The 12,230-nt window shown below is 39.0% G+C and overlaps 1 protein-coding gene across 3 annotated transcripts in view; it reads right to left on the reverse strand.

Moving 5' to 3' along the window:
* The window catches only part of asic1b (acid-sensing (proton-gated) ion channel 1b), a 173,471-nt gene that overhangs the window by 15,932 nt on the left and 145,309 nt on the right, over nucleotides 1-12,230 (reverse strand). For all 3 annotated transcript variants that reach the window (XM_020629372.3, XM_029276533.2, XM_020629371.3), the window contains 2 exons: nucleotides 6,271-6,421; nucleotides 1,095-1,222 (listed from right to left, as the gene is read on the reverse strand). In XM_020629372.3, the coding sequence (XP_020485028.1) occupies nucleotides 1,095-1,222; nucleotides 6,271-6,421 (279 nt within the window). The remainder of the gene's footprint in view (nucleotides 1-1,094; nucleotides 1,223-6,270; nucleotides 6,422-12,230) is intronic.

Raw genomic sequence — 12,230 nt, forward strand, 5'->3', positions numbered from 1 at the left:
TTCTTCTGAGTAGTTTTGTTTTTATTAGTCAATTGATGGAAGAAAAGATCGGATGTAACACCATGATGTTCTGTAGACAGATGCAGTGTTCTGTCCCAGATTAGCAGAGTAGAGGAGGAAAGGTTAGACAAACTAACAGCACAGTTATTGAACTGTCCATGGTGTCTGCTCTGAACTGACACAAGAATCTGATTTGCTGTGGACTGTTATGGACCTGAGGGCACAAGTTAAATGTGTGCTTCGGTTATAAGAGGGGGCGCGGTGCCAATTTGGTGGTTCCACCAGCCAGCTTCCTTCTGTGCATGTCTTGGGTGTATATATACAAGGCCATTACAAACACATGAAAACAAAAACTAATATTGCCAATTTAGTTATAAAAGGCTCAAAGCAGTTTGGCTGACTAATAGGAAATATCATTTATTTTCATTGCTATGCAGATGACACACAACTTTATGTCTCCATAAAATCAGCACAGTTAAGTCTCAGTGTAGTTAATGATACATTTGATAAGCTGGCACCCTCCATTAAGACATTTTAATCACAGTTCAGTCCTCTTTTTTGTCCACTATAAATCTTTTTACATAAGTTTTACTTTTTAATCACTCCATGCTCATCCTGGCTTATAAATACCTGCATGTTACCTAAGATCTTGAATCAATACTGTGCTCTGCTAGCATTCCCCTAATCTGAACTTTAAACTAAAGGAAAGGGGGAGAGAGTATTTACTGAGGGGAACAACTGGAGCAGCCTTCTATTTGAATTTCATTAACTTTGTTTTCATAAATTGGATTTTTCTAATTAAAAGGCTTTCTATGCAGAACCAACTTTAATATTGAATTTGGATTACATCATTTTTTGCTCTATAAATAGAATTAATCATTATTACTATCAAGCTGGGGATGGTTCATTTTGTCCTTATACCCTATAAACAGTACAAGTACTTTGAATTTCCCCACTGGGGATGAATAAATGATTATCTTATCTTAAGTAAATACTGCTTGCTGAAAATTACATTTCAATCCAATATTCTCCCTGACGTAATGTGCTGCAATACATTTTTCTGTGTGATTACTGTCATCATTTCCAAGCCATACCCGTTGTTCCTGACAGGAGACGAAGGTCTGAAACCCCGGCGCCACTCCAAAGCCCAGCTGATCAATGAACGGCGGCTCATCCTGGGTGTGGATCTGAACTTTGATCCCCGCTTCAAACGATGTCTCATCTGTTGACAAGAAGAGGTTAGGACATTTACAACAGGGACGATGATTTGTATGCACACACCAGCCTACTGGGTCTAGCCGGCAGCAGTTGTAACTAATCAAATGGAGAACAAGCTTTGCTGCAGAGGAACATGTTCCAGTCAGAGAGGGATAAAAAATACCGGATACTAAACTTGAAAAAATAAATAATAATAAAAAATAAATAAACACTTTACTGTTCACTTTAAGTCCTATTTTTAAAACATCCTTCCAATAGAGTAACTGCTTATTCAGTAGTTTCTCCTTTGGATTCATGAGGTTGACAATCACACTGTGGTCTTGTGGGAGTTAACAAAAGCTGGGATAAGGAGCGAGAGGATAAAGAAGATGGACCTCCTAAGTAGGCAGGTGTGTGACAATAAGTACCCCACAGGAGCCGTATTTACTGCAGGGGGAAATGAAAGTGGAAGGATAAATTAATAAATAAATGATGTTGAGGATAAAAGGAAAATCAATACAGCTGACAGTTTCCTTCGCTACAGCACTCTGCTGTATAGATTTTAAATGAAGTAGATTGGCTTCTTTGATACTGAGAATGGGGGGAGGAGGGACATCACAATGACACGGCGCCTCGGACCGGTAGTAGTGCAAACATATTTCTTTCACATTAGCAGAGAACTGGAGCTGCTTATCATGGTGATGGCAGGCTAGATTCAAGAGATTTAGATCCTCTGAGCACTGGCTCTGGGATAAACTAGGATGTCTGTTTCCCGCCGCCTTTCTTCCAGCTTGTCACTTGGCATCGCCTTCTAAGTACCAGGCTTTCTCTCTGTTTTCCATTAAAGAGCTCAGGGATGCGGCTGGATTTCAGCATGAGAGCTGCGACAAAGAGCGACAGACTTTAACTGTTACACATCGCTCTTCCGAGACAGGATTTGAAGCTGTTTTCCTGTGCTGCCAAGTCAAATGCTTGAGGCTCAGAGCCGCAGACAGACATGAGAAGTGTCCAAACTTCTGATTGCAAAAGCATAAGTCATCTTTAATTTGCCATTGCCATCTGTCACCCATATGGAGACGAAAACATTGATATGAGGGCTCAAATTTGGTTTCAACCAAAATGTGATCATACTCTACAATATACACATTTAATATAGACATGTAGGTGCATCAAAGTTATTAACATCAGCCTGAGCTTTGGTGTGACATAATTCCAAATATGAAGAATTAAACTAGAAAATATGTAAAAAAAAAAAGTTTACATGACCTGGAGGAAATACTGTATCCTGTATACTGTAATACTGTATACTGTTTTTAACTCCCAAGAATAGTTGTTATTTTTTGGGCCTTTTTGCCTCCTTTAGATAGGACAGCTGAAGAGGAACCGCAGGGATGAGAGAGTGGGGATGACATGCAGCCGAAGGCCGTGATCTGATCCGAAACCCACAGTGGCTTCAACGAGGACCACAGCCTCCGTACATGGGGCATGCAACATAACCGCTAGGCCGTTGGCGCTCCCACAATAGTCTTTTTACTGAAAGCAGAAGCTCAAATTTGATGAAATGTCATCATCACATCTGCCCACGTAAGATTTCTCTTTTTAATTTTGTAGTCAGCTCTCTTGTTTTGTTATTAAATTCAGTGTTTGCAACTGTTGCCTCACATCAAGGGCTTGAAACACCCAGCAGGTTTATTATTTCTGTGAGGAGTTTCTGTCTGTGTGCGAAACCACATATTAAAGTCCTGCCTACTACGTACTCAAACAGTATAAACTGCACACTAACTTGACATTTAGTTAGCAACATTCTTATCTACATCCTCTCTGTGTTAAATGAATACAGATTGTGTATGACAGGTGAGCTTCCCTATCATGCTTAAAAATGTTGGCCGTTCTCCATACACAACATCGCTGATATGAACAAACTACAAACTCAATGACATCACACTTGAAAGTAATTGTTTTCAGACACAGCGTATTTGTTCTCATAATGTCCGTCTGTGTTTCCTCTGTCTGTTTCCTCCCACAGTCCAAACACATACAGGCCAGGTGAAGTCAAAACTATGCCTAACTGCCTGTTAAACTAAAAGTGATAATCCATATATGTAGAGTGACAAATGCATTGATTGTCATCCTATATGGCAGTAACCTCTGTGTAATAAAGGCTTTGTGCTTAAAGCATTCATATATTAATTTCTTCATATAGAGACAGATTCATCAATTTCTTCTTGTACCTTAGAATGTGTTTTCACAATGAAACCCTCAGGTGTACACGGTTCTAATCATGAAAATACAGACAAGCTCCCGCAGACTTCTTTTTGAAGGTCATCACTTCTTCTTTTACAGAAAACGTATTCCTTTGATGCCACCACTTCAACTTCTTTCTCGAGCCCTGCATCACTAAGCACTTGTTGCTTCATATAAGATCCACAGATTCTGTTATTAGCATTTGACAACATTAATGGTTAAAACTAATACCAAATATAACCTTTAATAGGTAATTAAGATCAAATTCATAAAGCAATACCCTGCCCAATGTCGATTTTGACAGCAAATCTTTATTTTGTTATTGTAAGCTGTCCTGGTTATGTATGTGTTTTTAATTAAAGGCAGGGTTGGTCATTTTCTAAAACTAGCATGATTTTGAAAGTGGCATTCCCGCAGTGCGCCGTCTGCACCCACCCCCTCCCCTCAGTGCTCCCTCAAAAGCCACGCCCCTCACTTACATGCACAAGCTCCGTTGTTCCAGAAGTGGACCTTTTTCAGAGATCATATGAATTATTAATGTTTGTCAGGACCTTAAGACAATTTTAACCAAAATCTTAAAAAGTGTATCTGGAGGAAATGACTAACCCTGCCTTCAACTTGTTAAACTGTGAAATGAAGAATTTTTGATTTAATGTCATTTTCCTTTACAACCGTGGTGATCTCAGGTAGACTGCTGCAACACATTCATGGAGGAAACAGTATTCAGGGTGATAGCAGGGGTAAGATCTTTTTGTCCTGCACATCAAGTCAATGTCTGATCTCTGCATTCTCTGGTAATGACCAACTTGTTAGAAGTCGTAATGCGCAACATGAGAAACAGAACACATAACATTTTTAAAGGGAGCTGCTGCCCATGTTTGGTTCGCCGTGTTTGGATGTGGATTGCTTTTTATATATTTAACAGCTTTCTTTGATTTCACCCCTTTTTATCTTGATTTCTGTTTTTATAACCTGTGATGTGATGTTGTCTTCTTAACTTTTATATTATAAATTAGCTTGCAACTTTAACTTTTTTGTTATGTTTTTCTTTTTCTTTAATTGTTTTGCTTTAGAGCCTTAACTGCCTTTTAAGACCTACCAGTTGTATATTTTCTTATTTTCTTATTACTTGTATTTGCCTTTTATATATATATATATTAGAAATCTCTCCATTTGGCCTTACTGCTGATGTTTCATGTATTGTTGTCCTGAGTTCCTGCCTTTGCTTTGACTGTCTAAACCACTTTGTAAGAGTCTGTTTTTAAAAGTGCCATTTCAATAAAGATATGATTATTATGATTATGATTATTATGATTATTGAGCCTGTAAAAGCAGCGGATAAATGATCATGTGATATTCTTAGTTGTTCTTTGTGTTAATTTGTGCGTGCACATGTTTGATAAATACCCATCTTCTTGTTCTTGCAGACAGATCCAACGCTAGGAACATGAGGCCACAGGTGTTTGAACTAGCACATTATGCATTGCACGGCATTTAACCAGATTAAACAGCCGGCTGCTAAATGCTGTTAATATAGGACTAATTAATTGGCAATCTGCATTATACTCCGAGACAAAAGCTCCAGGTTTTTGAAAAACAATGACAGTATTATATCAGGGATTTAGGGCAATGGGTGGTTGATACGTCTCCAGGATTTAAGACAATAGTATGTTGTTGGTTTTTCAAGGCTTTTGTTGTTGTTTCACAGCTGTTTAGCACTGCTATCAAAATATACTGACACCTGCAATCTAAAAATACAGAAGGTAATGCTCAGAATGCAAAGTGATTAAAAAGAATGTAGAGTAAATAAACATCAAAAACTAACATCATAGTATGTAACAATGTGTGATCGTGGCAACAGAACCCTTTAGTTTCCACCAAACCCCCTCTTTTAAAAGTATTAAATCATTAAATAATCTTACATAAAATGCGTAACGCATCATTATAAATAAAACATTAAGGCCTGGAGAAGTGGAGATTCATATTTAAATATGTTAGTCACATAACATCTTTTTGCTTCATGTTTAATTACTATCACAGTGTTTCAGTGACCACACCAAGCTGCCTCTTTACATTCATTTTTTCTGCACAGATAAAATATTGATAAAAACACACTGCAGCATATGTCGCTGCATTAAAATTAAGTAGCAGGGTCTCTCTGCGAAACACACAGAGAGGACTCTGTGTTGATGAAGGGTCGGCTCAAAAGGGAAGATCCTGTGGCATTAATTGATTTTATATCCGGCAAATGGTTCTGCTCTCTTTTGATTCATGTGGACTAGAAGCCTGTTTGACAAGTGATGTAATTATACTCAAATGAAATCATATTTTCCAGATCAGTAGCCATCTGTCTTTATACAGTTTAGTCGATAATATCTGGTGGACACAGCGGGTGCATTTCATATGATCAGAGGGGGAATTTTTCAGGATCACCACTCATAATTTATGAAAGAGGTTTAGCGGTTATATAGAATTTCATATAATCAGATGCCTACCTCAGCAGAAATCTGCTACGAATGAATCCATTTTTAACCCATGTGGTCTAAACTGTGCACATGGGCATGGATCAAAAGCACCTGCAATGAGTCCAGACTCTATCTGAGGGATCGAAGAGGATTCTAAAAGATATTTTTTCCCTCTGAGATTTCTTAAAGCACTGAAAATAAACAAGCTACTTTGGTGTTTTGTTGATTTAATGAAATCTATTTCCAATTTCTTCAAGTCCCCGCTTAAGGGCAAACAGAACCACCAACCTAATGGGTTTCAGCTGAGGTCTTAAGAAGTGGCAATAGGATGTTTGTATGTGATGCATCCTCCAGGAAAGCTTACCAGTCTCTCCCCATACAGGAAGGTATTCATCCTGCTGGATGTCCAACATCAGCTCCAGGCCGTTCCCCATCCCGCCCTTCATTGTCACCAGGAGGGGTCGCCCGTCTTGGCCAGAATTAAAGGTGTAGCACTTCCCATAGCGTGTGAATATCTGGAATACACACAGAGACAAATACAGGGACATTAGCTTAGCATGGTCACAACAAGATGACAGATCTGCACCACATTCCGTTTTTTTAAATATATGTTTTGGGCCATTTTTTCCTTTATTGGACAGGACAGCTGAAGAGAGACAGGACATTTTGGGAGGAGAGTGCAAAGGGACGACATGCAGCAAAGGGCAGAGGTCGGATTCAAACCCATGTGGTGCATGACATAACTGCTAGGCTATCCAGCGCCCCCTGCATCTCTTCTTAAACCAAGTTTGGCCCAAAGGTAAAATCTTTGTTTCAAGCTGTACCTACTTAATGATTTTGAGGTAAAGAGTAAGACCAAACCAGTACTGAGCAGTAACCAGTTCTTGTGATGCTTTCCTACTCAGACTTCAGAGTCTTTTCTGTTGAGATGCTGCTGACAAACTGAGCCCCCCATCAGCCCTCTTAGTGCTGCATGATACAGTGAGAGCTTGAGTGAATGTGACATGACTTGTATTTCTGAGAGGACTATGCTGTGCCTGAGAAACCTTATACACAACAACAATGACTGCTGACAACAATGTGGATCTTGCAGAGAGCGACTCAAGTTTTTTTTTCTCCACATGCAGACTGTTACAGTTCAGTGACTAATCAATAAGTCAATCGATAGAAAGGTAAACAAAAACTTTGTTGTCAATTAGACTTAGAATTTAATCAAAAGGACAAAAAAACCCAACTCCATTTCAAGAAGCTAAAACCAGTGAATGTTTTATATTTTTGGTCAAAATTAATTCAGCCTGAATCAAATGATCACTGGGAGTACTCGCCTTCAAATTTGGATTGAAAGCTTCTGGAAGAGAAGAAGGACAGATCAAGGCAGCTCAACACGCTCTGGTTCCACTTTCATCTCCTCAGTTCTGACACAATTCTGCAGCTGGAACTCAGAGTTCAATGAATATGCCTCACTCCAGTCAAATCCTAACTCTACAGGCACTCAGATTACATTCCTGGAGTTTGTGCTGTCTCTGTTTGTGCAAGTATTTATGACTTATAGCAGCATCAGCTGCATAGACACAAGCAGGAAGCAGAGACCTGTTGGCAAAGACGTGATTGCCAGTGAACTAATGGATGTATAATTAAATCACAGACATTAGGAAATGGAAAGCCATGGCCAGCATCCAAAAGAAAACGTTCTCCTGCTTTTTTTTCTTTTTTTTGTCAAGAAACATGACTGTGCGCCCTGTATCAAAGCATCCTCGCTCACAATTAAGTTAATATTAACCTTCAGCATTTTGACGTTCATAGGAGGAAATGGAAGAAGGAAGTGGAGGAGCTGTGCATGAAGAAGAAATGACACGAGGCAGAAAAAGGTAATAACTGAAATATGTCTCCTTCTTTATGTGCTCCTCTCTTTGTCTGTGTTCTGATAGATTTTTATCATTACAAGATAGCTGTACAAATGACTACATCTACTACAAATACAGAGAGAGACTGTACAAAAGGGTATTTTCTGCATGAGAAAGTTTAAGCTTATTTCTGTATTCAGACGACCTTGGGAACACATAAGAAGGCGTTGATTACATAGGTGACGTATGAGTCAGACGTTAGCGCTTGATGACAAATCAGTAAAATGTCACAAACACCACTTTCACAGAGCTGGGAAAAAAAAAGTCCAGCAGTGTCTGAAAAAGGGACAGAAAATCAACTATAATATGAATCCTGTTCAGTGAAGTGTGTGGGACAGAATGCAGCATGAATCACGATGAATTGCCTCCCAGTATGCAGTTATACAGTGTGAGCTTTTAAGACACAAAGTGGTGAATATGTAATAAATAACCTTCTGAGATTCTGACACAGTACGCGATCCGACCTTTTGAGTGTGCAAGTGGCAAAACTGAGTCAAAATCGGTGCCTGAAAACGCCTGCATATGTGCTGTGAATGTAGAGCGTGGATGAACAACATCAGCAACATTTCCCATGAAATCCATCTTAGTCCTGGGGGTCGCCTTTCTCCGTAATCAGATCGTTTGTAATCATAACTCTTTGGAACATCAGGCAGGGAAATCTAAGGCTAACATGGCACCACAAGCAAAAAACATAAAGTAATTTTCTGATAGTTTGAGACTTTGGTACGGACACATTTTCCCCATGACATGAGCATGCAGCAAAAGGCAAATATGTAAATATATAATAAAAAAACTGAATAGAAATCATCTTTGTTTGAAATTAACTATTTTAGGGTTCACCAAGATTGATTTTTTTAGGAGAAAGGCTGAGGAGTCAGAAAAAAGAAAACAGTTGGTTGGCAGATTCAAATCAAGAGAAGAAAACAGTGATAAGAGCGATCATTAGTGATTGTATGAAAGGCTCATTCACACGCTCACAACTCAATTAGAATATGAATGAGCATGCTTACATGGAAGATTGTGCGTGCGTGAGTGTGTGTGTGTGTACATTATTCTGCGTGCTTTTGTGCAGCCGCCCCTGCTCTCCATCTGTGTATTGGTTGATAATGTGGTAATTTACTACAGCAGGCCTGTAGTCAGAGTTGCTGTGGTAACCAGGAGATTGTTCTGGCTGTGGTGAGTGAAGAGCAGCAGCAGCAGCAGTGGGTGCCGCTGCTGACCTTGGGGAGTTAGGATCTTCATTGTGTTGTGTGGCTTTAAGATTTTTTGTGCTGAGTCTCAACATGGTTTCTTCTTCACGTCTGTTTATAGAACAGCCTGTCTGTCTTGTTCCATTATGATTGCAGAGTTTGTCCAGAGGAACATTTTCCCAAATACATCTTGTCGACTCAGGAGGAGTTATGCATCATGTAGGAAGAGAACAGAAACCCTGATCAATGCATCAACAAATCCTTTAACTTAAAACAGAAATGAACTGATTATAAATCAGAGGGGAGCAGCTTCAAATGGCTAATACAAGTCAACTGTGTTGCCCAAATGCATTTAGCATTAGCAGTGAGCATTCATTTGTGTTCCCTTAGGAGCCCTTCTAAAGAGATATTGCTCTGAAACAGCTCAACACCAAGCCCTACACATTATATTAAAAATGACTTCATCTTCTTAATGTGTTGCGGATATTAAATATTTAAGTCGACCCCACTTAAGAGGGAAAACACAGAAAGAGACATCACCCTCTTCAGTTCTTGCGGGGTGTAAAAATGTCAGCTCCTCTCTCTTCAATTAATAATTCACAGAAAGACAGCTCGACACTGTTGAGATGGCTCTCGGCTATCCTTCACAAGACAAAGTGACAGGGATGCACAAGCTGTTCCCTAAAGTTGCCAAGGAACCACTCCCCCCCCTCCCCCTTCCCCGCTCCTTTGCATCAGATCTAAGCAAAAAGGTGTGATGTGTTGTGACAGGTACATAAACACACACAGCTATAATAGACTGCCTGGGTTTTACTCGGCACGGAATCAAGTCAGCTAAAAATATAAAATTGTTGATGTTTTCACTGTGTTTTTTATGCAATCAATTTATGGTCCACACATACAATAAAGTCAGAGTGGATAGCAAAGTGCTCCAATTTATCTGTCATGGAACTTGATCTGGGGAGTGAGTGTCAGCGTAAGGAAAAAAATCTGAGTAAAAATCCAACAAAACTCCACAACAAAATAGTTATAGCACAGTGTATCTTCTTCAAGCTGGAAAAGCCAATCTTTTTTAATTGTAAAAAAAAAACCCCACAACATTCTGGTTTTTGAAGCTACTGTATATAGATATATTTTTTAAAATGGTGGCTAAAATCAATTGCCCCAACTTCCACTTTGGCAAGCACTCGTCCTGCAACAGAAACTTTTACAGGGATTATAATGCTCCCAAAGCAAACTTTAGACTTTGGTTTCTGAGGATCAAATCAGAGCCTGACTGATATTTCTGAAGCAGGTGTGGAGCAGACAGGACTCACACGTAAATTATAAAACAATGATAAATGTTCTTAATTAAATTCATTGTTTAAGAATAATATCCTGAGAACACTTGTTTAGACACATTTGGGCCATATTCCATAAAAAAAATACTCTGTTTCCATTTTGCTTATCAGTCCTCATATTACTGATGAATATGGTGGCTTAAAGCAAACCTCCGCATCAGTCACAAAATCTCATATCCATTTTGCTCTAGTGGAAGTTTAGTAATGGTTTTTAATACTTTTAGCACTATTGGCAGGCGGTTATTCTGGAAAAATGCTATGATTGGTTTGGCATCTGTCATGTTTTAATATAAAACATTAAACTTTAATTTTGAAGCCAACGTAGAAGAGAAGACCTAAAGTTGCTCATGATCATAAAGCATTGAGCGACTAAGCAAAGCGCTGATAAGGTCTGTGACAAAATGTGAGAGGAGGAACTTTTACAAATGAAATATTTACCAGAGTTTATCATGCTGTAGGAGATTATTCTGTCCACCTGTTTCACTGAATGTTTCCAAAAAGACTCTTCTAAGTTGTCAGAGAGCAGGTGTGAGTTAAATGAATGAAGAGAGAAAGATTTTTTTCCATCAGCTAGAGTCAAAGGAGTCACATCTGCTCACTAAAAGGTGTACGCTTGTTCAGCTTTTTGGACTAATGATGCTACAGTACAGCTGGTTGATCAAATAGAATTGGAGTATTTTTGCCAAGGGGCAACCTCCAATGAAGGAAGTACAGAAGTGCAAATGCCTGCAGTTCTTCAAGGGACTGCTTTAGGCTGGCTCCAAGAGCCCATCGGTCACATACAAACCACATTTAAAAATGCCCGTTTTTACTGGAGAAATTAACAGGTTTACAACCTGGTTCAAAAAAACTCGGTCTGATTAGTTATTGTCCTCATAGACTCACACTGTACGGAGGGTGAATTTTTTTATAACGCATCCGTTTTGATTTTATGAACGAGTTATCCATAGTTAGGCACGTAGCCGACTTGATTGACAGGTGGGCGAGTTGTAATGGTTTGTCAGGAGTTCTAAAACCTGCCTCAACTCCAGCTCTCAGTCTGTCGTTAGGTTGACTGTAAATTAAGCTGAGACAGGAATTACAGCATGGCGGATGCTGCCAGCCTCCAGAACCCCCCGCAGTGACAGACGGGTGATGTCACTCAGGCTTCATCCATTTATATTTACAGCATATGATTTTTGCCTTTGAGGTGCATAAACCTGCATTGAAAAAAACTCTAAGCTACAGAGATTTCTGGTTAATTCATTCATTCATTTGGTTTCGTACTGTTTGCAACTTCACTGTTTTGGTTTCACCTTTCAGCTAAAGTGATCAAAACAGAGCAGGTAGCTGTTTTACATGAACAACTTCACAATTCTTTAAATCAATACCACCAAACAGCCACCAAATAACAGATTTATAAAGTTAGCAACTAACATGCGAACCAAGTGGAGCATTTAAAAACTGAATGAGCAACATGTATTTCCTTGAGTTAGCAAAGGGAAACACAGAGTGAATAAATATAGGACAAACTTCATCAGGTGGCCAGAAACATGACTTTAAAGATCACTAATGGTGCCCTTTGTCTGCTAGGATTGTAAAAAAAAAAAAAAAAGGCAGCTGCTATAAATGTGAATGTGGCATCTTTATAAGGTAATAATATGTTAATGTTGTTTTTACAACTCGTAGTGCTGCTCCCAAATGGCCCAAACATCAATTAATAGAAGCATTAGCAAACTTTGTACATTTGGAAACATTTGATGGTAACTGTTTTATATGTTAGAAACTTAACAACCTATTACATTTTATTATGGCCATATATATCCGAGTGACACATGCAAATACTGATGTTGTTTTTTAAGTAGGGCCTAAAAGATTTGGAGTGGATTTTCCTTGTAACACTTCATCTAT

The sequence above is a fragment of the Labrus bergylta genome, chromosome 5, assembly GCF_963930695.1.
Source record: "Labrus bergylta chromosome 5, fLabBer1.1, whole genome shotgun sequence".
Lineage (NCBI taxonomy): Eukaryota > Metazoa > Chordata > Actinopteri > Labriformes > Labridae > Labrus > Labrus bergylta.